At 46.3% G+C, this 27739-nt stretch overlaps 1 protein-coding gene across 1 annotated transcript in view; it reads right to left on the reverse strand.

The window, feature by feature from the left end:
* Positions 1 to 27739, reverse strand: part of NSD1 (nuclear receptor binding SET domain protein 1) — a 284356-nt gene that overhangs the window by 164636 nt on the left and 91981 nt on the right. The window contains 3 exon segments of the mRNA XM_075344528.1: positions 4032 to 4150; positions 19345 to 19567; positions 21464 to 21588. Coding sequence (XP_075200643.1) covers positions 4032 to 4150; positions 19345 to 19567; positions 21464 to 21588 — 467 coding nt within the window.

Below are 27739 nucleotides of genomic sequence, written 5' to 3' on the forward strand. Positions count from 1 at the left end.
TTTCCTCAATTTTGCAAATATGAACGCCTCTATAGCCAGAGGTTGTGTTACATTATTAATATTATTGTTGTTAATAATAATGATAAAAATAATAATTAATAATTTATTCATAATTACAATTTGGTTTAAAAGTATGTGGATGATTTATGGCATTCTGTGTTTTATATATAATGTATTGAATCATCTGTTTCCTTTTTATAGAAAGAAAGATTGTAATGCAGATTTCTGTGGTTCAAGCGAAGGTTCAAAAGCCATTGAAATAGTTTTCTATTATAAGGTTATACATAACATAATATTTATTTTGTTCCCGATTAGGTACAATCTATACAATGTGACTTTTATGCCTAAATGCAGAGCTCCGGGGCCACACATTTTTTGAATCTAATTATGTTTTGGATAATAGATTCATAAAGGGGGGGGAAGATGATGTGGAAAATCACGTATTATTTAAGGTTTTAATTTGTTCATCGATTGGGTTTTTCTATTAAGTGTTCTTTATATTTTTATCTGTAAGGAGGATACAGCAGACAGACATATATCTCATGATTGCTCTGATGTAACAAGAATCGTCAGGTTTTGAACATGTCTCAGATGAGCCCATTGCTAATGCAGATTTTGAGTTTTTCCGTAGATGGATCCAGATACCAAGATGCTGGTTGATTCTGCACTGGATATGCTGAGGTTACGCAACATGAGGTATTAAAAATCAAACCACTCCCTCCCTTCACTCCCTCTCTCATCGGAATAGGAGAACGAGTTGAAGATTTGCGATCACTGTGGTTCGTAGAGCCGAAAGGGGTAAGATAGTCAAAATGTGGATATAGGCAGCGGCCGGAGGAGATGCTTGCACAGGTGCACAACAAAGAAGCAGTGAATGGGCCTAGAGTTGAGAATCCTTGTACAATGCAGCCCAGTACCTCAGTGGCTCCTGTCACGTCGTCCGTGACATTGGTCACTCCTTGTGTTCTTAAATCCTTACAGGAACAAGCGATTCAGCAAGCGACGGAGTGTGAGACGCAGGGAGCCAGTGACTGAGGAAGGTCTGTGGATAAAAGGCGGTAAGCTTTCTCTGCCATGAGCGTTCTACTCAATAATGGCCCAGGTAACCCATGTGACAAAGGTGTTGGGATGTATAAGATATGGGCGGCACCACTGCTCAGTACCCAGGTGGCCAGACACCTCCAGTCTTGTAAGACGTGTGCCTATTAAGGTAGAAAAAAACTGTAAAGACCTCGTAGCAACACCCCCTCATCCGCTCTACTGCTCCGGTGATTGCAGATTAGTCATATACATCTACCATGAGTAGGTTTATATGAGTTTTGTGCGTGTTGAGTGAATTTCTTTTCAGGCCTGCTCTGAAACATATCCAGTATGGAAAACATTACTGCTGAAAAACTCATGGTGCTGGTGGTATGTAAAGATGGAGTTCCTAAAAGTGGTAAAAGTGCATATCCTATAGCAGAGGTCATTATAGAGATCAGTACCTGATGAACCCATCTGCCATTGTGAAGAGGGGAGAAACGCGTTGCGCTTCTTTCATGCTAAATGTCTGACAAATATGCGTTTATTTTATTAGCCTGAGTGTGAATTGGACAGTGGGGGGCCTGTGATTGGACGAGATCTCCTCATGACTTTACCTGGCCTTATTATTATTGTATTTATACAGTGGGTACATGTCATACATGTGAGATATTTAATTTCTTTTAGGGTTTGGTTCTTGAATTTGCTGTATCATATTGATTTAAGCTACAAACAGCTATGTAAATACAGAGTGTGAATATTTAATCTTTGGGAATGACTTGGATATATATATTTTCATATTGACGCCTCTTTATCCCCTGTATCTCACGGTTTCTATATTCCCTCACTGACATTAGCAGCACGTATTAGCTTAGCAGTGTAGGGATAGGGAGGGTGAGCCGTCGGGGAGCGGGGGCGCCATTTCGCCTTATAGGGTGCCGACCTCCGCTGCGAGGTAGGGAGAGTTTAGGGCTATTGCCCCAATCCCTGCCCCCTCCTTTATTGGAATATTTAATTGTCTCTATAGTCAAATGGGTGGATGTTGTTTGGAATTTTAATGATTATAACATAAACATGTAACGATCCACAAGATAATGGTGGACGCTGCAAATCATGTAACAAATGTTCGTTTTCCTTAATAATTAGATCTTTATATAAGGTATTTTTGGTTTAGTACCTAGAGCGTGATTATATTTCTCACAGATACTGCAGATACAGTGTGATATCCTGACCAGTGATGTATGAGCCGTATACAACTGCTTATATAGTGTGTTAAACATGTGTATCCTCCAATTCCAGATCCTAAATCAGTGTTAGGAGCACGTGGTCTCAAGCCAGGAGACTGGGTGATCCTAAAAAGACAAGTCAGAATGATCCCTGAGTCAGAATCAGGTGGACCGATCCAGCTTATCCCAACCACAGCGACTTCAAAGAAGCTTGAGGGAAAACCCACACAACAGCGGCTGTAAAGAGTCCATCGTACCAGCAGAATGAGGGTCACAACACACATAGTGCTGGATTATCTCATATAGAACTTTATGGAGAATTTCTAGATTGGGGATGATACATGGGAAATAACGATAAGGGAACATTGGGTACAGGAACATTACACAAATAAGGGCTCATGGTGGGAAAAACATTATCTGACCTGAACCAATCAATTATTTTAAGGGTTTAAGTGACTTTTTAAGGATAACATACACTTGCAGGTAACTGGTATTGTTTTATTTGTTGGTATTTGAAGCCGTAAAAGTGCTACTCTGTGTTACTGAAGGTAATCGGATCCATGTGTAAGGGAAATCTTGTTAAAAGCCTCCTGGTGGTAGATTATAGACCCGAGACAAGAAGAGATCCATTAGTGTTGTGATACAATTAGGTGTATTAAGGTAGAAAAGTCTAGAAGATGCGGACAGCACTCGGATATTGACTGAGAATCAGCCTTTCAGAAATAGTAACGCTAAAAGCTGCAGCATAACAGTAAGAAGCTTATTCTTACAATTGCCTTACTCTTTCTAATCGATTAATCTCGAAATCTGAGTGAGCTCTTCAGCATTAAATAGTCTGTTCTAAGGACTGGTTCGTTACCTGTGCCTCTGTGAACTGTGTGTGAGGGATGTGATCAACTCTCTGATCAGCAGTCTGTACCAGCGGGGGCAAAGGCTTAGCATTGCTTGTATAGCGGATAGCAAAATGAAAAGGTTGCAGTTAAAGCATTAGAGCTGATGTGTTAGAGGACCACGGTAGGGTCAGAAGGTTAATAAAGTATTTAGGGGGGACTGTTGAGGAGAGCCATAAAATGAAATACTTAATTAACCTCTGGACATAGAGCATTGTGGGAAATATATCGATTTGCCTTACATAATTCAGGGTTCAGATCATACACATGACACAGATATAAAGATGGCTGACATTTCCTGTTATCCACACCTTGCTTGGAATGCAGGGAATGTCCAGATGAAAGAAGACCTCCATATAAGGGAAGACTCTTGGTCAAGCTAGAAGACATCACAGACCAAACCATCAGCATGGATGCACCAGATGACGTCCCTCCCATCGTCATGGTTTCATCCACTGGAGTCAGACCTGCTCATCAACAGCAACACGGATCTCCCCATTGGCTAGCCCATGAACTGTCCAACTAAATGGGCATATCTGAACTTGTGTACGCCCCTAGCCTATATCAGAGGATGCATGAGTCTCCTCAGTCTGTTTTGGTGCCTTTTCTACTGTGACCAAGAAGAGACTTCATATCCGACTGTGTCTGGTGTGAATTCTTTTATGCATGCACTTGGCCCATATCAATTCGGCCAGGCAGTAGGCAACTAGTGATCTCTGGTTAAGAGTTCACCTTAACACAACAGTACAGCGGTTTAAAAAGGGTCACACCGCTGAAGTCCTGGCTTTAGCCAAATTTGACAGGAGCACCATCATTGACAGTCATAATATAGCCAAGTGACCATTTCCTTTTGCAAGATAATATCCATTAATACAATTGTGGTGGAGCAGACTACCTTAGGATGAGTGTAGCTTTCATCTTCCTCTTCCTCTTTGAGACCAAGCTGTTCATCCAAGTCATCAAATTCGCACACTCGGGGAATAAGCTTACTTTTCCGTCGGCTTCCACATTGTGCTTTAAATTTTAAAAGAAAAATACATTTAATTTAAGGATCACCTATATTTTTCACAACTAATGGTGTGTCAGCATAGTATAAGGCTCAATGTTAAGGGGAAAAACTGCAAGATTTAAATTTAAAAAAGGAACTTGCCATGTCCAGAAACATTATTTCTCTGCAAATATAAGGGTGATTTGCAGAAAAACATATTACAGTCCCTATTTGCATTGCCTCTATGACTAGAAGCAGGCGGCTACAAGTAGGTTACAAGTTCATTTTCTCCCTGTAAGGCAGCCTAATATTAACACTATTTACACAAATATTAACTTTATATCCACAAGTAAATAGCATTTTTGGGACACTACAAGTTTCCTTTAAAAGGGAATCTGTCACTGGATTCATGCAGCCCAAACCACTGGCTGCAAGATTGCCTTCAGGGATGTCTTTATCTGAAATGCCCTGGCAATTTAGAGAATGCAAATAAAGAAAAGGCGAGACTAGCCCGGCACGGCTCCTGGATGGCTATCCCCCACACCGCTCTGTATGTGCATCAGGAGAGATGCGTCAGTCACCTGGAGCAGAACGAGGACAAGCCAGAGGGAGAAAAATAAACAAAACATAACTGGATGGTCTAGGCAGCATGAATTGATGGAGAGGTTTCCTTTAAATATAGACAACGACATGGAAAGAAGAAACATGCCCCAGGTTAAATGGAACCAGTCACATGTAAAAATGCTATTAACCTGCAGATGTGGGGTTTATCTGCAGGTTAATAGTGTTTGAACCCTGCTGCCGGGAGGGTGAAAACGGCCTTTACTTATTGAAAATAAAATATATTGAGATTTAGGCCCGGGCCACACGGGGACTACTGCGGTGCTCGCATGACACTCGGCTCGCGCTGGCAGCACACCAGGAGCCGAGTGTCATGCGAGTGTCCGTGCGTCTGAGGTCCGACTGTGTGAGCGGACCTCAGTTGCGGGGGGCTGGCCAGCTCTGAGGAGGGGTGGGTCCGCACTGAGGAGGGGAGGGAGGGATTTCTCTCCCTCTCTCCTGCGTAGCCGGCTATTGTTATTCTCGCACTGCACTAGCGGTACACCGGTGTACTGCGAGTGCAGTGCGATTTTTCTCTCGCCCCATACACTTGAATGGGTGCGAGAGAAAAGAGTCTCGCATTACAATTGCATTACATGCTATGATTGTTTTCTCGGTCCGATTAGGGCTGAGAAAATAATCGCTCATGGGTGCTGACACACAGGCTACAATTGGTGCGAGTGGAATGCAATGTTTTATCGCACTCCACTCGCACCGATTTTCTCGCCGTGTGGCTTAGGCCTTAGAGAGATGGACAAAAACATACAAATCATAAAAAGGCACTAACCATGCAGAAATGGATACAGAGAAAGATACTGGGAGATGGAAATATCAATCAAAACAATTACCTAATCACTCAAATCCTGAGGATTATACACTATTTGAACATTAGGGAGAGTAAAAGGGAAAAAAGAAAACTGGTAGAAATAAAGACGACCCGGAGAAAACCGATAATATAGAAAGAGAAAACACAAAAGTATAAAAGCAACGCTAATTGCCCAGAGACAAGGCCTGGACAGTCCTCAATTAGTTGGAGACTTGGAATTTGGAAAGGGAAGAGACGGGAAGGGGGGGGGGGGGGGGGGGGGGACAGCCACAGGAAAAAGTGGGTACCAGACACCTGTTGAAATGACACTTGTTTGGAGCAGGATATGCTCCAACAAAAAACACTGAGATCAAGGTTATAAAATAGGTTATTTAATACATTTTTAAAATATATAAAAACCATAAAAATAATGGTGCTTCAAACAAGAGGGACGATGTATCAGCTGAATATTATGCTTATAGAAGGCACAGGAGTAAATAACACCCAAACATTCACTAAAGAATGAATTATTTTTATCTGGGAATTTCAAAGACTAAGAAATATATATGGTTAATATAAACCTAAAATATATAACATTTGCAGACAAAAATAAAATTCATTCAGAATATATTAAAATTGATCCATTTAAATACAAAGTGGTGTGTGAAAAGTTGAAGTGCATAAAATATAAAACATGAACGATAAATTTTTATCTGAAAATCTATTAATTACAATATAAATGGTTAGTATAAACCTATCTAATATGCATATACATATAAGTTTTGGAAATGAATTTGTGTTTATCTGTAAATTATATGCATATTAGATAGGTTTATACTAACCATTTATATTGTAATTAATAGATTTTCAGATAAATATACCGTATTTTTCGCTTTATAAGACGCACCTGATTATAAGACGCACCCCCAAATTTGGTGAAGGAAAAGAGAATTTTTTTTTTTTAATGTTAAATAGGGTCCATCTTATAATGCCAGTGTCCGTCTAAGAAATCATATAGGGTATATCTCCCTCATAGCCCCCCATCCTAAAATTAGCCCCCCTTAATCTGGATATGGCCCCCTTATATTGAATATAGCCCCCTTGTGCTGGGACACGTCACCCTGTGCTGCCCATGGCCCCTATAGATGGCACACCTCCCCTGTGTTAGATATGCCCCCCATACTGCTGCCCATAATAAAATAAAACACTCTTTACCTTCTCAGCGCTGTCCCTCCTCGTGTCTCCCTCCTTGCAGTTGAGCTCCGGCCTCCTCCACTTCCTGGTTCTTGCTGCCGGTCATGTGATCGGCACGGCAGAGTGATATCATCTCTGCGTGCCTGATCACAGACAGCAGCAGCAGGAGACGGGAGATCAGCGCTGGAGGTAAGTAAAGCTTTTTTTTTATTTTACTATGGGCAGCAGTATGGGGGCCATATCTAACACAGGGGGGATCATGTGCGATCAAAGGAGGGCGCAGGCAGATATAATATGCCCCGCTGCCCCAGCCCCTCAGCGTGATGCAGTTTTAGCACCACGGTGATGGACAGCGGCAGTGCATATTATATGAGCGGGAGCAGGAGATCTAACGCTGCCACATGCAGCTTCACCAGCACCATTCCAGAGCGGAGACTGCAATATAATATTATAACACTAACACTAACACACACACACACAACTTTCCCCCAAAATTTGGGGTAGCAAAAGTGAATCTTATAAAGTGAAAAATACGGTATTCATTTATCATTCATGTTTTATATTTTATGCACTTCAACTTTTCACACACCACTTTGTATTTAAATGGATCAATTTTAATATATTATGAATGAATTTTATTTTTGTCTGCAAATGTTATATATTTTAGGTTTATATTAACATATATATTTCTTAGTCTTTGAAATTCCCAGATAAAAATACATTCATTCTTTAGTGAATGTTTGGGTGTTATTTACTCCTGTGCCTTCTATAAGCATAATATTCAGCTGATACATCGTCTCTCTTGTTTGAAGCACCATTATTTATTATTTTTGTTATGGTTTTATATATTTTAAACATTAAATAAATAATAAATGTATTTTATAACATTGAACTCACCGTTTTTGTTGGAGCATATCCTGCACCAACAAGTGTCGTTATATGTTAGTTGTGCAGTGAATTACTAATTCAGACTAAATTGTTACCTGTTAAAATGAGAACAAAATTAACCCCTTCATTCAGGGCGTTTGTTGTTTTTTTTGCTCCCCTTCTTCCGAGAGCAGTAACTAACTTTATCGTCAGTCTTGCCATATGAAGGCTTGATTTTCGTGGGTCAAGCTATACTTTTAAATGAAACCATGAGTTTTACCATATAGTGTACTGGAAAAACAACTAAAAAATTTCAAGTGTGGCAAAAATGCAAAAAGTGTGATTGGACATTAGGTTTTGGGATATTTTATTCACTATGTGGTAAAACTGATGTGTTGGCATGGTGTCTCAGGATGGTGCGAGTTTGTAGACCATAAATTTATAGGTTTACTTTTATCTAAGGGGTTAAAGAAAATTCACAAAATTTGTCCAAAAAAGTGGTGCACTTTTAGCGCCATTTTCCAAAACCTGTAGCGTTCTCATTTTTCGGGATCTATGGCTTAGCGATGGCTTATTTTTGGCGTCTTGGGCTGATTCTAATGGTACCATTTTTGCGCAGATGTAACGTTTTGATCACCTGTTATTGCATTTTGCGCAAAATTTGCGGTGACCAAAAAAACGTAATTTTAGCGTTTGATTTTTTTTGCAGATCAGATTAATTTTCAATGGGCCAAATGGGGGGGGGTGATTTGAACTTAACTTTTATTTTATTTTTTAAAACTTTTTTTTCTCTGTCGTTTCATTGGGGGACACAGGACCATGGGTTATGCTGCTGTCACTAGGAGGCCGACACTAAGTAAACAGAAAAAGTTAGCTCCTCCCCAGCAGTATAACCCCTGAGCCGGAGGCGGGCTCAAACAGTTTTTTGCTTAGTGTCGTAGGAGGCTGATGTGGGCCGACTGGGCCCCCTTCAGCCACTTGATTTTTTGCGTTATTTTTTTCATTTTTTCTCGGCGACGCTCGTCGCTCTCATCTGTGGTAATTTTCTTTTTCTGCAGGTATCTTTTCTCTACCTCAGCTCTCGCAGCCCGTGTGGGTACCACTCCCCTGGGTCGCAGAGGCTTGAGTCGTCGGGCCCTCTCCCCCGTCCAATTCCACGGTACCACTCCCCGGTTGGCACGCGGGGCTGAACTTTCCTGGGCACCCCTATTCACCCTGCGGTACCACCCCAAAGGGTCGCAAGGGGCATACAGCAGGGACTGGACCTCCGCAGCGCATCTGGATTTTTTGGATGGGACAACGCTGCTACATTTAGGGGCTTCCACCCCAATGGCGTCCAACTCCCCGCCTTCTTCAGCCTGCTTCCTGGTGCCCGCAGCCATTCATTCGCTGAGCGGAGCACACAGGAGCATGTGCAGAGTCTCAGCCTGCACACTGGACAGCGCGCCGCGGATCAGGTAGGACCCCTACCTTCTCCCCCCTCGGACGGCTGCAGAAATTTAGGCCCCGGTCTGGGCCTACTCGCCGGACTCCCCCGCTGCGTCCGTGGAGCTCCCTGCCGACTCAGAGGTCGGGCGGCCCCGCATCGCTGCTGCGCCGCCGCCGCTTGCGGCCGGGTCCGCCGGCGCTGCCCCTGTACCTTTTAACGGCTTCAAACGCCGCCGCCACCTGAGGTCGGGTCCGCTGGCGCTGCCTCTGCCCGCAACGGCACCTCGGCTCGGCCACTGTCCTCGGTCCCCCAGGCCGCCTACCGCACAGCGCGCCGAGGATCCTCGCCGCCGCCTGCGGTCGGGTCCCCCGGCGCTACCTCTGCCCGCGACGGTACCTCTGCTTAGGCCCCGTCCTCGGCGTGCCCAGGCCGCATCCCGCACAGCGCGCCGAGGATCCTCTCCGCCGCCGCCTGCGGCCGGGTCCGCCGGCGCGGCCTCTGCCTGCCCCGGCACCTTCAAAATTTAGCCCCCGGCTTCGGCCCTGTCCTCGGCGTCCCCAGGCCCGCCTCCCGCACGGCGCTATTGGACGCCGGCCTCTCCGTTCCCGCCCTCCAGGCATCACTTGGGGGGTGGGGGATATTTTTTTCCCGCTCACAGCGTCCATTTTAAATAAAGAAAGAGGAAGAAAAAAAAAAAAAAAAAAAAGAGTGGGAGTTATTCCAGACTACTAGTCTGGGTTTACTGAGGCCGCAGCATCACCTTCTTTTTCCGGGGGAGAAAATAAAACACACTTTTCTTTAGTGGGTATTTTCTATTTTAGGTTGATTTTTATTAAAAATTTTACATACATGAGTTTTTTACACCTTAACTCTTACAGTACTTTTCGGGCACTTGTTTTGCTTCACCTTTTTTATATCGCGCTCCCAGCTCGAGATTTTAGTTTAGTCCCCTCCGGCGGGTTAATGCCCTGTCTCAGGCCATAGATCCCCTCGCCGCCGTCCCTCGGCTTCGCGCGCATGCGCTGCGTCCCCGGCCAATACTCGGTTATACCTTCCATAGGTCTAGCGCAATCCCCTCGGGGAGGTGAGTCTCTACCAGGGACCTTTCCCTATGCTAGAAGCGGACCCGACAGGTCTCGTCTTTTGTGGCCCCCCTGTTTTCCACCTTATTCCCCAGGTCCAGACTGCTTTTTCTCCGGCAGTCTTCCGACCTCTCGGGTGATGGCCCAGGCTTTCCACCTCTGCTGGACTCCGAGCAGGACCTGGATGTTTTGGCGCATGACTAAAGGCCTGCTGGAATTGGTGAGTCAGGCCGTAAGGCTACGGACAGCCCTCTTATCTACATGCACGCAGGTCCCCCTTAAGTCATTTGGAGCGGACCCTTGATGTGCTCAGAAGACATCCAGAGCTCGCTGAGTTACCGCGTGTTCACAGTCAACTGCCAGACACGACGTTTGCCAGCGGTAAGTCTTGTCATCGTCTTTATTCCCTTCTCCAAAAAGGGGTCTCTGTGAGAATGGGCATGCCACACTGGAGTCGCTGAGTGATCACAGACAACAACCAGACACGGCGTTTACCTGCGGTAAGTCGGGTTAGTGTCATTATCATTCCCCCAGAGGGCTCTGGAGCGAGGGGGCATGGCACCTTGCAGACAAGAAGGTGGGGGCCCCTGCGAGTTTTCAGTGGACATCCAGTTCGCCGTGTGACGGCGTGATCACGGATATTCCCCGGACACAATTCTCACCAGCGGTAAGTCCTTTATATTGTCCTACCCCTCCTCGTAGAGGGCTCCGTGATGAAGGGGCACGCTATCCTGTACTTGACCCGCCTGGGTTCCTCCTGGCTTCTCGTCCCTATCGTGACGCTCCGCAGGGACTCCACGGACACTCTACGCAGCGGTCCGCGCTCCACCTATGCCGACCCAGGACTGGTTATCAGCTTCAGTGAGTACCCTCTCTTCACAAAATCTGGTGTCTGCCCGCTACACGGCCTGAGCCTCTAACATCAGTGTACCTACCCGTCGAGAGCTCTGACTCGGGATCAGGAACGCAGATTCGACATCTAGGAAGTCGCTGACTTCCTTTCCGGCTCTCGGGATCGCCCTTTCGGAGATAGGCGAGTCCAGTTTATCCCCTAGGCTACGTCAGGGTAGACTGGCTGCGTAAGGGAAGGGTACATCCCTTTCCCGGCATCGGCCCTGATGCACCAGGACTCGTTCCCTCACGCTAGGTTCGTCAGGGAGCCTTTATCCCTACAACAGCAGTCTCCGCCTTGCGTGGCTGCAGACCGTCCCAGCTTTCTAACAGTGCTTGCAGGGATCACGATCCCTACGCATCCTCAGGCTCTCTCTGCCCAGGAACGACCGGGAGACCCAGAGTCTCCCTTCAAGGATCCTCGCCTTGAGGTTTAGACCATCATCATCATCACCTTTCGCTACTAGGGTATCTGAGCTACAGGAAGGAGTCCTCCCAGACCCGGCCCGGTCCATCACTCCTCAGGCACGGTATTCGAGCCGTTCAAGGGTTGCTACTCCTCACGCAGGAGCAGTTTCCCTCCTGGCACAGGGTCCCGCGGCTCTTTGCCTCCCGCTCCCGTTTTTTCCCTTCGGTTTTTTGCTATGCGAGTCCTCGACAGTCTGTGGCGGTGTTAGCGATGGTGCACATACCAGATTTCATCCCGGACTCTCCAACGGAACACACTGAAGAACGGGGTCAGGAAGGTTCCGTCTTCGAGGGTGACCGGCCAATCTCCTCCTAGAGGACCAATCTTCGCAACCATCCCTGGGAAGCTTCCCTTTCCTCTTCTGGAGCTTATTATCAACCGTCACCAGCCTCCCGTACTAGGGTATGCTACCCCACCATTCCTCGGCACGGTCCCGAGGGACACCCCTAGAGTGTCGCCTCCCCTTCAACATTCCGGACTCAGAGCCATTCGGTTAGCCCGGTTACAATTTCTTCTCTGGGTCGTATTGTCCAGTCAGGTTACAGTAGGACCATGCCACAGCAGTGATGTGCATCATCCACCAGGAAGACGCAGGGAGCGTCATGGCAAGGGAAGAGGCCAAGAGGTTCTTGCTCTGGGACGGGCTCTTTCATTCGCTAATCTCGGCAGCACATCCTGAGCGTGGACGTTTGGACGGCCGATTTCCGCGGTAGGATAGGTCTCGCGTAGGTAAAGGGCTCCAACAGGGATATCAACAGCCAGATCTCTGGCGAAGGAAGACCTCCAGTCGTGACTTTTTGGCCTTCCGATCCAACTCTCAAGTCAATGGTGCGTCGAATACGCCACCTGCTCTGGACTAGAGGACGACGCCCTAGACCGGTCGTGTAGCCTGTTCAGGCTCTCGTGCATCTTCCCCCGGCTTTCCATGATCTCGAGGGTTCTCAAGAGGGACCTAGGCAGGCGATAGCTCGGGAGTGGCCCAGGCGAGCATAGTTTCGCATAACTTACTCATCTCCTCGCAGATGCCCCGTGGCTCCTTCCAGACCGCCAGATTCTACCAGGACTCAGAAGTCCCAGGTTCCATGGCCTCACCAGTGGATCCCGGATGCTGGCTCGGTCAGGTCTGTGAACAAGATGATGACAGACATTGAGGAGGGCCTGGAATCCAGTTCCCTCGAAGATTTATTTCCACTTGGAAAGAGCTCCCCCTGTGGTGTGAGGACCGCATCTTCAGAGACTTTTCACTTTCCATCAATCAGGGCCTTCGCTCAGAGAAACGTCCATCTGGCTCGGCGTTTTTCATCGTTCACTAGAAAAGTGGGACCATAATCCAGTGATGAGTTTGCTCAAGGTACCCCTTTTTTCCCTGCTCCCACCTGTTTTGATAGGTGGGCTCCTCGTGGCCATCTGGTTGTTACAGACGGCATCAGGGCGGACAGCCCTCTCGTAGTCTTTTCTCCCCCTTTTTCCGCTCCGCCAGCAGGATAAGGGGGGGGGCTCCAGCCAGAACCCTTCGTTTCTGTCCGAGAGACCTCGGCTTTCCTTCCAGAAGAGGACTTTAGGTTTCGTTTTTTGTCGGTTCTAGGCTCCCCTCTCAGCCTGAAAGAGGCATAGTTCGTTCTAGGGCTGGTACGAGCCCTCAGTCTTTCGTGTCTGCAGGACACCATTTTTTTGTCGGTTACACCGACTGTCAGTCCATCCTTCCACCCTTTCCCAGGAAGCATAGGCCGGCGCCAAGGGCCTAAATATCACATGGATCATGTCCTCCATATATGAAGACTATCGCATGAAAGTCGGACTTCCGCCGCGGTCTACCGAGCAAGGGGCACCCTTGAACGATTGGGCTCCAGACGTTGGTCAACCAGGTCCTCTGGTCCGCCACCTGATCTAGTCGGCGTACCGTTACTAGTTTCTAACAGGTTCTCACTCAAGCTTCGGCAGAGGCCAGTCTTGGTGTAAGGTTTGCGGGTGGCAGTGGCACACCTGTAACAACGTAGGCGCTTGTAGGTCCGGGTCAGCCCGGCAAGGGGAAGCGACTTCCTTCCTATCTCCGGTGATGGTTTTCTTCCCACCCAGGGACTGCTTTTTGGACGTCCCATGGTCCTGTGTCCCCCAATGAAACGACAGAGAAAGTAGGATTTTTGTGTACTCATCGTAAAATCTCTCTTAGTCTTCATTGGGGGACACAGCACCCACCCTGCTTGTGCTTTTTGTTATATATGACATGCCTGTTTCCCCAGTGCCCATATTCCCAGGTCACTGGTCACACGACTGTTCGTCATAGTTTTTTACCTTGTTTTATCCAGGATTGTTTGGTTCTCCTCCTACTGCTTGTGCACTAAACTGATTGAGCCCGCCTCCGGCTCAGGGGTTATACTGCTGGGGAGGAGCTAACTTTTTCTGTTTACTTAGTGTCAGCCTCCTAGTGACAGCAGCATAACCCATGGTCCTGTGTCCCCCAATGAAACGACAGAGAAAGAGATTTTACGGTGAGTACACAAAAATCCTACTTTTTTTTAACTTTTATTTTACTAGGTCCCCTAGGGGACTATAACGATTAGCAGTCTGATCGCTGATTCATTTCTTCAGATCACAGCTACACACGGAGATCTGGAGAAAAGCTGCTTCACTCACACACAGCTGGCAGTGAGAAAAAGTGACTCACGATAGCTACAGGAGTCATCACATAACCCTGTGCTACCATGGCAACCACTAGAAGTCACATGATCAAGTCACGTGACTTACGATGGGGGTGGATAAATTATGCTAATGGTGGAGCGTTGATATATCTCGCCATCAGATTTTGGCAGCGAGATGTAAGGGGTTAATAGGCGCGGGTGGAACGCGATTCCACTCGCACCGGGCAGGCACACATCTCAGCTGTTGAAATCAGCTGAGATGTGCGCGGATCGCCGCAGACTGTCCACGGCAGGCAGCGGGGATTAACCTCACACAATCCATGACGTACCCAGTACGTCATGCGTCGTGAAGAGGTTAACAACCACCACATCCCCCAGCCCAGCACAGGGTCTACCCATTGAAGGATGGCGGTAAGACATCAGCGTAGGGCTAGTTTCACACTTGCTTTGAACGGCATCCGTTGCATTGCGTTGTGTGACGGATGCAACGGATGCGTTGCATATAATGGCACAATGGATCGTACAAAACAACGGAAAGTTTGTTTTTTTTTTCTTTACAGTTTTACCGGCAGCAGACTATTGTGAACGATCAGCTGATCACCCGGCGGCCGGGCGCTCAGCCGAGCCCTCTCGCATGCCGGCGGCCGGGCGCTCAGCCGAGCCCTCTCGCATGCCGGCGGCCGGGCGCTCAGCCGAGCCCTCTCGCATGCCGGCGGCCGGGCGCTCAGCCGAGCCCTCTCGCATGCCGGCGGCCGGGCGCTCAGCCGAGCCCTGTCACATGCCGGCGGCCGGGCGCTCAGCCGAGCCCTGTCACATGCCGGCGGCCGGGCGCTCAGCTGAATGTTCAGCCACCGAGAGACAAAGTTTCTGTGATTAAAAAAAAAAAAAAAAAACAAAGAAGATGAGCATGCGCAGTGCAAAGAAGGGAATTTTGTTTACTTACCGTAAATTCCTTTTCTTCTAGCTCCTATTGGGAGACCCAGACAATTGGGTGTATAGCTTCTGCCTCCGGAGGCCACACAAAGTATTACACTTTAAAAAGTGTAACCCCTCCCCTCTGCCTATACACCCTCCCGTGGACCACGGGCTCCTCAGTTTTGGTGCAAAAGCAGGAAGGAGGAAACTTATAAATTGGTCTAGGGTAAATTCAATCCGAAGGATGTTCGGAGAACTGAAGACCATAACCCAAAAGAACAGCCAGCCCAAAGGGCACAGGGGTGGGTGCTGGGTCTCCCAATAGGAGCTAGAAGAAAAGGAATTTACGGTAAGTAAAACAAAATTCCCTTCTTTGTCGCTCCATTGGGAGATCCAGACAATTGGGACGTCCAAGAGCAGTCCCTGGGTGGGTAAAAGAATACCTCAATAAGAAGAGCCGAAAACGGCCCCCTGTTACAGGTGGACAACCGCCATCTGAAGGACTCGCCTACCTAGACTGGCGTTTGCCGAAGCATAGGTATGCAGTTGATAGTGCTTTGTGAAAGTGTGCAGACTAGACCACGTAGCTGCCTGACACACCTACTGAACCGTTGCCCGGTGCCGCAATGCCCAGGACGCACCTACAGCTCTGGTAGAATGGCCTTTCAGCCCTGAAGGGAGCGGAAGCTCTGAAGAACGGTAGGCCTCGAGAATCGGTTCCTTGATCCACCGAGCCAAGGTCGACTTGGAGGCCTGAGAGTCCATACGCTGGCCAGCGACAAGGACAAAAAGCGCATCTGAACGGCGTAGGGGCGCCGTGCGAGACACGTAGAACCGGAGTGCTCTCACTAGATCGAAAGAGTGCACAACCTTTTTACCCTGGTGAATTGGATTAGGGCAACAGGAAGGCAAGGAGATATCCTGATTTAGATGAAAAGGAGATGCCACCTTAGAGAGAAATCCGGGACAGGACGAAGAACCACCTTATCCTGGTGGAAAACCCGGAAGGGAGCCTTGCATGACAGCGCCGCAAGCTCAGACACTCTCTGAAGAGAAGTGACTGTCACCAGGAAGGCCACCTTCTGAGAAAGACGGGAGAGAGAGACCTCCCGCAGGAGCTCAAAAGGCGGCTTTTGAAGAGTCGTCAGGACTCTGCCAAGATCCCAGGGTTCCAACGGACGTTTGTAAGGTGGAACCATGTGGCAGCCCCCCTGCAGGAACGTGCGGACCTGCGGAAGCCTGGCTAGACGCTTTTGAAAGAAAAACACAGAGCGTGGAGACTTGGCCCTAGAGAGAGCCGAGGGACAAACCCTTGTCCATTCCAAAATTGAAGGAATGAAAGGAATGTGGGAAAGGTAAACGGCCATGGAGGAAAGCCGTTATCAGCTCACCAGGATAGAAAGACTTGCCAAGACCTGTAATAGATCTTGGCGGACGTTGGCTTCCTGGCTTGTCTCGTGGTGGCAATGACATCCTGAGATAACCCTGACGAGTCGCCAGAGCGACGGCAAGGCTTTGTTGAGTTGAGCAAACTAAACTGAGGAGCCCGTGGTCCACGGGAGGATGTATAGGCAGAGGGGAGGGGTTACACTTTTTAAAGTGTAATACTTTGTGTGGCCTCCGGAGGCAGAAGCTATACACCCAATTGTCTGGGTCTCCCAATGGAGCGACAAAGAAATAGAGGATTCCGCCACTCAAAAAAACGTTACATGCTGCGTTCCTTGCAACACAGCGTCGGCCAGCAGAAGCAATGCAGGTACTTTTGGCACAGTCATCCATACAAGTCTATGGGAAACAGCGGAATCCGTTAACGGATGCCGCTGTTTTCCAAAAGGGCGGATTGTGACTGAAGGTAATTAACGCAAGTGTGAAAGTACCCTTAGAGTCTATTCGCAATATTGTACATCTAGTTAGTAATTATAAAAATTCCAAAACAAATAAATTGATAAATCATCAAATACCCAAAACCCCAAAAAGGGCAGCCACTACTGTCTATGTTCAAGGCTAGCCAACCCCCCTCCCCAACTCCCCCCACCATTCTCACTACCCCCAGGAGAGGCCTGCTTAAAAAACTGAGGACCATATATGTAAGAGGCAGAGTAAAGTTGGCTGTATACCTTCTAAAGAGATCAAGTTGTATATGGAGTCAGTGTCCAGGCTGATAAATTTGAAAAGGGCAAAGCAGTTCTGTGTGTCATTTCAGATAGAAGGGATGAAACCATGTTGAATCTTCAGCAAAAGCAGCTGCAGGAGGAGTCTCATGTAACGGGAATGGCCCGAGACATCAGAAAAGCGCTTAATCACTGCACAGTCCATGGAGAGGCCCATTATTAATCCTCTGTATTTAACAGCCAGAGAAGGGCAGGAAGCAAATAAGTGAGTGCGGCCAGGGTTTAGCAGGACCAAGAATATTGCTGATGCATAGCACGGTCAAGGAGAGTTTCCTGCCTAAGCAATTGTAGATTGCAGCACAGGTGGACCAGCCAGGAGAAGTGCGAGCGCGGACCGCTCAGTTGCAGCGTGTCAGGGCCTATAATCCCCACGCCGGAAAGCAAGGCCGCAGGAGTTGCTCACCTCTTAAAGCACGCCGATTGACACCCGCAAATTACCAGAATCGTATCACCGCCGCAGGGAGCAGAGGAGGAGATCATCTGAGTCTAGGCAAGGCAGGCAGGTGCAGAGAGCTTGCAGATTCAGACCCTAGGTGGGCTGCGATGTCGCAAGGCCACAAGAACGGACTCAAAAAGGTCCCGGGTATAGTACAAAGTAGGGGCTAGTGATCTGTAGTTTTCCAGTGCCCTCAACACTACTGATTAGCAAGGATTAAAGAGGTGGTTCATCACTTTGCATTACAAGCCACATAGATATGTTGAGAAACAAGGTTTCTCTCCAATACCTTGTGTTGCCAATAGTGCCTGTGAGTGGCACTATTGTGGTCCGCTCATCCCCATGCAGTGACCCCCCCGGGCACCGTGACCTCTGATGTCTGTTGATGTCACATCAACTTCCTGTTGACTTATCACCGCGGCTGGCCCGTCTTCGTAAGTGAGTGGGCGGTGTTTCACTGCTCATCACAGCACAGTGTGTCTCCTGCTTGCAGCGCTCTTCAGTGAAGGACGGAGAAGGGAGATGATGGGCTGAGACGCTGGGCAGTGACGAGCGGTGAAACACCACTCACAGTCCAGTCACTCAGGAAGACTGGGCCCGCCTCAGTTGATGTGACATCAAGGGGATGAGCGGACCGCAATAGCGCCACTTATAGGCACTATAAGGTATTTGAGAGAAAACTTGTTTCTCAACATATCAATGTGGCCAATAGTGAAAAGGGGTGAACCACCGTTTTAAGATGAATGGACCTGGCTTGTAAGCTTTGATGAGTCGGCCCCTATGTATATTATTATTATATTAGCCTGTCTGAGGAAATAACTTTAATCCTCCCAGCACCGTTTGAGTTTCAGTTAAAGGGAAACTGTCAGCAGGTTTTTGCTACCTCATCTGAGAGCAGCATGTTGTAGGTAAAAAGATCCTGAATCCAACGATGTATCACTTAGATTACTGGGTGCAACTGCTCTGACACAATCAGACTTTAGTTTTAGCCATCTAGGAGAGCTGAGTGAGCTTCCCCGCCCACACCAGGCTCCCTATACAGAATGTAGACTGACCGTGAGGTGTCAGAGGAGAGGGCATGTCGGACTGTTGTGTCTGTGACATAAAGCTGAGCAGATCTGATACAATATGCAAGACAAATACACTAATGGTGTGCTGCTAATGGAGGGGTTGTGTCAGCTGTAGGATTAGGCTCACTTGCTCTAACAAATTGAGTAATACTGACACGAACTGCACCAATCACGGGCGCTGCACTGAGGATTGGGCGGAATTATTGGCGGGATTATGGGCGGGGGGTGAATACGCATTTACATACACTTGAGTAGCCAGCACGAGACTATACATTTTCCAGGGCTTACAGCAACACAATGTGGCAACATACAGGAATTACATATACTGAAGGGCTGCCCAAGCCCTATTTCAGGATACTGTTAGTATGGTACAAAGATCACCTGAAAGATTCCCTTTAAGAAAGAAAAAAACCAAAAAAACAGATACACAATTCTTGCAAGTAATAATTCGGTGTATGCATTGGGAGACGCAACAATGTAAATGATACTCTGACTTACTGTAAAAACAGGTAACTACTTATCAGTGCACTTGGTTATTCTTCCAGAACCAGTTGAAGCCCCTGGTAACAGAAGACAAATGCATCCAGCAGTAGCATAACCTGCCCCAATGTAAACATAGCACAGCGTCACAAATGCTGCACACGCTCTTCACCTGGCTTGGCTGCTGCCACCCGATCAGCTTGTTCAGAGACCTCTGAAGGAAATAGACCGGTGTTCTCTGTTTTAATGAAGGAAATGTCACAGGAAAATCTTGGAGAGTTTGTTTCCATGGCCGAGCAATCATTTGTACCATGAGGTGACTGTAAGGTCTGCTCATCCTTAATCCGGTCACTATTACGTGGGCGACCTACGTGGCCTCTCTCTCTGATTTCTCTCTAAAAAAAAAAAAAAATGCAAAAGCAAAAATGGAGAAAGATGTCAACACAAAAGATATGATTTATACACAACTTAAGCCAGTGTGTTCGCTCAAATTATGTTTCTGTACATAAGACTCCTATACATTTAATATAAAGAATCATCTGACTGTGGCACTGTATGGCGGCTTTAATATTATACTTCTGTGTTTCAGAAATAGAGTTCAGATATTGCCTCAATGTGAATTAAAAATGTGTGCATCTTATTTAATATTTGGGCTTGCTGCATTTTTCTCTTTCATAAGAGCAGCATATCCACATTTCACCATTTCCTACACGGTCATTACATCCTTAGCACTGTAGTGCCTGTGAAGGGGGCTCAGAAACCAAGCTCTACACATTGGAGATGGCAGCATTTATGTCTAACAGCAGACACCTAAGCTCTAATCCCTGGTAATGCCACGGTCACGGACTTACAGCTGCATTTAGGGCACCACTCCAGTGTTTTGTTTCTTTTCAGCACTGGAGTGGTGCTTTAAAGCTAAGTCCCCTGCCCCCAGTATTATACTTACCCTCCAGCATTTTCATGCCTTTACGGTGTTGTGCTGGTCCAGCGGTGCCATATTGTGCCTTTAACGTCTAACTAGTAAGTTTTGAGAAGTTACAAGCGCACAATACAACTCTATGGGAGAGCGAATGAGGCTCTCAGACTTAAGAGTTGTGACATCTGACATGCTCCATGAAACATGGAGCTGCAAGCAGGTCAGTGTCAGATTGATGGGAGCGACGCTGGGAACAGATGGAAAAAAAACCAACAAAAAACACTTGAATAGCGCTTTAAAACAAAGCAGGGCACAAATAAAAGTGCACTCTGCAGGAGCTATCAGCATACCGTGTCAGAGCACACACTCATCCATATCTGCAGCAGCCGCCCACTACTGTGTGATCCTGTGTGCATCAAGCAGACATTGCAAACAGGTAGGTGTGTGTGTGTGTGTGTGTGTGTGTGTGTGTGTGTGTGTGTGTGTTTTGACACAGTGTGCTTGTAGCTTCTACAGTGTCAGTTTCTGCACCAAGGACCATTTACCTATGTAATAAAATCAATTGTCTAAAAATGGAGAAAAAAATGCATTCATAAAATTTACATAAACCCCATCAACTTTGCTGAAACGGAAATAAATCGCCTTTTTTGCACTATAAAAATAAACAGCATCAAAAGCGCACCATATACTCATCAGGGGAACTTTAAAAGGGTGGTTCACTAGACAGCACAGTAGAAACACATCAATGTAAAGTTCATGAAGAAGGCTTTTCTCGAATACCTTGTGTAGCACATTCTGCCTCTGAGCGAAACTATTGTGGTCCGCTCATCCCCATCACGTGACCCCTGGGCTCCGTGAATGCTGAGATCTGGTAAGGTCACGTCAACTTCCAGTTGACCCAACATCACAGAGGCCGGCCCCAGTCTCCCCAAGTAACTGGGCTGAGGGCGGCATGTCACCACTTGTCACAGCACAGCATTTCTCCAGCAGCGAAGGAGTGTGCATGAGGCCTGCTGTGATGAGCAGTGACACTCTGCCCACAGCCCAGCCACTCGGAGGCTGGGGCCGGCCTCGTGATGTCACGTCTGCTGGAAGTTGATGTGACATCACAGGATCTCAGAGGTCACAGAGTCTGGGGGGGAGGGGGGGGGGGTCACAAGATGGGGATGAGTAGACCGCCATATTGCCGCCCAAAGGCAGAATGTGCTACACACAAGGTATTCCATGTAAAACAGATAAAGAAGGCTTTTCTCAGTGTGTGGCCACTATGCGGAGTAGTGAATTATCCCTTTAACATTCTTTTGATGCACAGATTAAAAACAATTCTAGCACTTGGTAACAAGAAAAATGAAATCAGGCCAATTGGGAGGTTTACCAGAGAAGCCGCCACAGTCCGCCGGCAGTTCCGTTTCTTTGGGGAGCTGGATGTCCATTGCTCATCTCCATGATGAAAGGATCTCCTTTTTGATTTTTTTCTGCATTTCCTTCCCCAATTTCCTTCTGAAGACACAAACAAAAAGATGTAAACATTGTGGCTTGTCAGTCCCTACTCAGCTGCATACTCTACTCACTACATTTAGGCCCAGGCTCCACTGCAACTTTAAATGATGACACTTTAATCATCCCCATGGTGGAAAAGATAGGAGACCGCAGGTATGAGATTGATAACGGGAGGGAGGAGCTACAGGCAGAGCTCCGCCCCTCATCAGTAACAGCCGCCATCTCCTATCTCAGTAATGGGAAAGTCTTCACCGGATACAGATTTTACCTCAGAATTGAGAATTTTAATGATCTTTACTGATCACTTCTGGCAGAGAAAGAAGCAACTTGTTTGATAAGATAAACTGCAAAGTTGCTTATTATCATATGTACTCTTACTGATGAAATAAAAACAACAGTTACGCTTTAAGTGATCCGTGAAATATTGAACCTTCACAGATGAACCATTTGGAAGTCCAGGAAAGGGTGCACAGAGTGGTCATTTCTGGTAAAGATTCGGATAACTATGGTAACATTTGGAACTGAAGAACTGGAATTATCACCCCTTGCTTAGACAGTCTGGATTTCATCAATAAAAAGAAAAACAAAATTAAACCGTCTTCTAGGGACATTGTATTAGGGTAGAGCAGAAGAAACAGTCATTGAAGAGAATGCTTGGAAGAGCTAGAGTCTAGATCTCGTGACCGTGGGAGTGCGCGCGGTCACAACAGGACTGGAGAACAGCTGATCTTACCTATTAGCTACAGCAGATAATATTGTAGCTGCAGCTAATCGGGGTAAGATCAGCTGTTCTCCAGTCCAGTTGTGACCGCGCGCGCGCGCGCTCCCGCGGTCATAGCAAGATCTGAAGAAGCGAGGGCACATGCGCCGCCCTCTCCGGCACAAAACTGGGTAATGCGGACTTCAAAAACATGGCCCCGGAGATAAGCGCTATGCGGAGGGGCCAACTCCGACGCCGTCTTACTGAATAGAGAAATTTGCATACAGCCAGAGAGAGGGAGGAACAGGCGGAGGCGGGGGGGTGGGGTGGGAATTGTGTGTATAACCCGCCCGGACATTATCAGGAGAAGTGCAAAAGTCAATCAAAAACATGATGAATTTTTAAACTTCATAAACTTGGATTTCACTGCCTAAACACCCGAGCTGCCCCCTGATGGTATGTACACACTGTGCCTGATAGTGCCAGTACTGCACTGGCTGCACCTTATACACGAAAATCCTGATGTTTGGTTCCCTTTAAGCGAGCAGCGCTGTGCTTGGGTGTGAGTGATGCTCAGCCCTGTGCAAGCCGCGTTCAGTGTTTGATTGGCTCGCACTAGGGGCAAAATCAGCATGATCAGATGTAGTGTGCACACACGAGAAAAAAAAAAAAAAAAAAATCAGCCCACTTTCTTCCAGAAGTGTTTGGCGTATGGCTGGCAGCCTGTTTGAAGAGCCAAAAAAAAAAAACACACACAAATTACTGACTTCTATTGAGGTGCGAATCAAAATCATGGTCAAAAACCTAAAAAAATTTTAAGGTTTGAATGTACATGGCGAACCGAACTTCTAAAAGGTTCGCTTATCTATACGCCTGATTTCATTCAGAGTCTAAATGCCGTGATTCGGTTGAAGGGGGCAAAGGGGCAGGAGATGCCAATAGCCAGATACTGTGGTCGGATAGTCTGGTCGACATTCAGTCGTATAGGAAAGCTGCCATGGGACCCTTCTGTATTTGCATGATGGATATAGTCGCCTTAGTGAGATGTGACATTGCTCATGCCAATGAGAGCACCCCACTGAGGATCTGGAAGCAGAAGCATTGTATGGGACAGTGTCGGGGACAGGGGAGTATCCAGCATTGTGTGCAGTGACGTCATCGTATTATCCAAGGAACTCAGATGGCCTGCTGACAACACCCCCATGAGACAGCGGGTATAGCGACAGTGACTTCACTGGTTTATCAGAGTTCATTAGGAACTCCGATTAACCCGTGACATCACTGTCGCACGCACACTCCTAAGGGCGCCACTGCGGTGACGTGTGCTAACCTTGAGGTCCAGATCACCGCAGGGAAGCACACTCAGTGTGAGTGAGGGTGTGTGGGCGCGCGTGTGTGTGTGTGTGTGTGTGTGTGTGTGTGTGTGTGTGTGTGTCTGCAGGGCTGTTTTCACAATCAATGGGGAACTTCGGCTCTCCATTGAATGCCCCAGCAGTACGGGATCGACGTGGGACAGCCCTAATTGAATTACGGCAGACAGGATTAGGACTTTGACAGGGAAATAAATAGGAAAAGAGTGTCTCCTATTTTTATTGAATACATTTTCCCTTAATGTCTTTTCAGGTTCGCTTTTCGGGAACATCGTGGAACCTCACCATGAATTACGGCAGACCTTTGCATTTTATTTAAAAAAATAAATAAATTGGTGAACGAGGGCTGGAGTAGGGTTTTTTGTTCAAATAAAACTTTATTCTCCTTTCAACAACTGGGTTAGTAATGGGGGTGTCTGCTAGATGTCATCCATTAATAATACCAGGACTTTGACAGCTGGAGCATCAACCCCTCAACAACCCCATTGCTACCGCACAAGGGCAACGGGAAGAGATGGGTCCAGCACCAGAATTGGTGCATCTAATGGATGTGCTACTTCTGGAGGCAGCTGCGGGCTGCTATTGTTAGGCTGGAAAGGGCCAAGTAACCATGGCCCTTCCCATCCTAATAATATCAGCCCCCAATGGTCTGCTGCCCATTGGCTGATTTTATTAAAACTGAGGGGACCCCACGTCAAAATAAAAAAAAAAAATAAAATGCTGCAAAACAGCTGGCCAAGCTAGCTATCTCTATATCTATTGAGCTATCCTATCTGCTCTTACTTATTTTCACTCTATTTTATCTGTTGTATCTGATCTCTTTTTTTCTATATCTAGCTATAGCTTTTCAGGCTTTACCCATCTTTTACACGTTAAAAAAAACAAACAATCAGTATCATGCATTTTTACCAGTACCAGTCACACAGATGTCACACGTATGCAAACATGGACATCACACACATGACACACAGACACCCATAACGGTACGTGTGGCTTGCACCTGTTTAACCTTTGTCCGGCTGAATAGGTACAATTGTAACTATTCAGTTTTAAAATTGCAATACATTTTTTTTTCCAAAAGCCGTAGAGGGCTGAAATTTCGTGACATCTCTGCAGTTTTGGTCCAGATTATATTGGCCAAATTTCAATAAAATATCTCCACTCCCTTCCGAGATAAGGGGTCGCTGTTAACGTTGTAAAATTATGCAGCCTGACGAAGGTTAAACATGGATGTCTGAAAGGGGCCCAACTCTGAGCTTTAGTTCCTTCCACAAAATTTCTATTGGATCCAGGTCAGGTGATAGAATGGCCCAGCCAAACACCTTTATTTTCTTAGAAACCAACAGTTTCCTTGGCTGTATTTGGGATCATTGTTTTGTCTACCTTCATTTAGTTACATAGTTACTTAGGTTGAAAAAAAGACCTAGTCCATCTAGTTCAACCTTCCTCCACCAGTTCTACATTTGGTCATTAAGTCATTTATAACCAACAATGTTGTGCGTACTGAGGAAATCATCCAGCCCTTTTTTAAAAGCTGTTATAGTATCTGCCATTACTACCTCTTGTGGTAGGGCATTCCACAGTCTGACTGCTGTAACTGTAAAGAACCCTTTCCTATTTAGCTGCCGGAATCGCTTTTCTTCCACTCGCAGTGAGTGCCCCCTGGTCCTTAGTATTGTCTTTGGAAGAAATAAGTCATGTGTTAGTCCTTTATATTGACCACATGTATTTATACATATAAATGAGATCTCCTCTGAGACGTCTTTTTTCTAAGCTAAACATATCTAACTTTTTCAACCTCTCATCATATGGGAGGCCTTCCATTCCTTGTAGTAGTCTAGTTAGCTGCCTTTGAACTGACTAACTTCTGAATCTCCTTTTTAAAATGTGGAGCCCAAAACTGGATCCCATACTCCAGATGTGGCCTTACAAGGGATTTATAGAGGAGTAACAATACGTTGGGATCCCGGGATCTAATCTCTATTTTTATACACCCTAAAATCTTGTTTGCTGTAGCAGCTGCTGCCTGACATTGAGTGCTGCTGCTCAGCTTATTTGTAATGAGAATACCAAAGTCCTTCTCCTGTTCTGTAGTCCCGAGTTACTTCCATTTAATGTATACGCAGCTATAGGATTACTCCATCCTAGGTGCATTACTTTACATTTATCAACATTAATCTCATTTGCAAAGTATCTGCCCATACTGACATCTTATCCAGATCTTTTTGTAATATTGTACTATCAAGGTCAGTTTTTAATATCCTACATAGTTTGGTGTCATCAGCAAAGACTGACTTTATTAATGACCTTGTGGATGGGATTGATAGTAAAGAGATTAAAAAGAATCCGTCCTAGCACAGATCCCTGCGGCACACCACTGCTGACTATAGCCCATTTAGAGAATGTACCATTTATGACTACAATCTTTTAGCCAATTCCTTACCCAGTTGCATATAGTTTCCCCTAGTCCTTGCTTCTGGAGCTTTAGTATAAGGCTAGTATCATCACGATAGATGGCAGGTTTTTATCCAAAATCTTAGTACATTCGTCCAACCATGTAGTTTGTCAATGACGTATGCTGAAAAACAACCACACACCATGATGTTTCACCTTCAAACATCAATATAGGGGTGGTATTATTTGGGGTGATATGCAGTGCCTTTTGGCTCCAAACATGGTGTGTATTATGGCATCCAAAGAGTTCAATTTTGGTCTTCTGACGAGACTATATTCACCCAGTATTACAAAGGCCTGTCAATGTTGAGCAAGCTTTAAACGTGATTGAGCATACTTTTTGTTCAGCAATTAAAGTTTTGCTTGGTGAGCGTGTACACGGGCCATGTAGGTTGAGTGACATTGTTTTCTTTTCAACATTTGTACCTGCTGATTCTAGGTCTTTCTGTAGCTCTGCACAGGTGGTCCTTAGCTCTTCGACAACTATTCTGAAAAAATGTTTCACTCGTGTGTCTGAAATTTTATGGGGAACTCCCGGTCACTGCCAATTTATGTTGAAATAATGTTCTTGCCAACTCCGGATTGTGGCCAACAGTGCTCACTGGAACCTTCAGTAGATTAGAAAGTCTTCTGTAACCAATGCAATCAGTATGTTTTGCAACAATAAGGTTGTAAAAGTCTTGAGACAGCTCACTGGTTTTACCTAACATGATATGTTTATATGGTACCTTGGAAAGGAGACATCTTTTTCTAGGCTATCAACAGAGACAGCTGATATAAGTGGCAGGAGTTCTAATTACTGATAGATTTCAGCTTGTGTCATGAATTTCCATGACTTTTTACCCCTCTTTCTTCATGTGTTCAATACTTTTTCCCTGCGTAATTTCTCATTTTTACAAATTATTAAATTTATGGATATCTATGGTAGAATTTCTGTGCGCGAGTCGATTGGATGTTTCTGTCATCTGTTGAGAAATTCATCTCAATAGAACCTTTAGAAATATATTTACTTAGGAAATTCCTGGTATATTCAATGCTTATTTCACCTGCTTTATATAGTCAGAGGAAAGAAACACTAAGGGTGCACTCACACGACTGTATGACCCGCACGATTATCGGATCGCATTACCTGGCACGGCCACACACTCTTCAAACAGGAGCATGTCAGCTGCATAGAAATACATGCAGCTGATATGCTCCTGTTTGAAGAGAGTGCGGCCGCGCCGGGTGATACGATCCGATAATCGTGCGGGTCGTGTGAGCGCACCCTAACAAGTACAAGAGGAGAACCTGACAGAACTATACATTTTAGTAAGAGCCACAAAATCATGTCGCGAACACATTTGTTAATATAAAGATAGACGCAGACAACTCATTTAAGGCTAAAAGGGAACGCGTCACCAGATATTTGCTACCTCATTTGCGCACAGCATCATGTAGCAAAAGTGACCCTGATTACAACAGTTCGTTTACTAGGTGAAGCAGTTGTAACAGAGTTCTTAGATGTGGGCGGAGTTGGGTTTCTGAGCTCTGCTACATCACAGCATTCTGTGTACATTGTCTATTGCCAATGAACTGCTTAAAATCAGAAAAGGTGGTGGGGTTGAACTGCTTCACCAGTCCTTGT

Source organism: Anomaloglossus baeobatrachus, chromosome 4 (assembly GCF_048569485.1).
Source record: "Anomaloglossus baeobatrachus isolate aAnoBae1 chromosome 4, aAnoBae1.hap1, whole genome shotgun sequence".
Lineage (NCBI taxonomy): Eukaryota > Metazoa > Chordata > Amphibia > Anura > Aromobatidae > Anomaloglossus > Anomaloglossus baeobatrachus.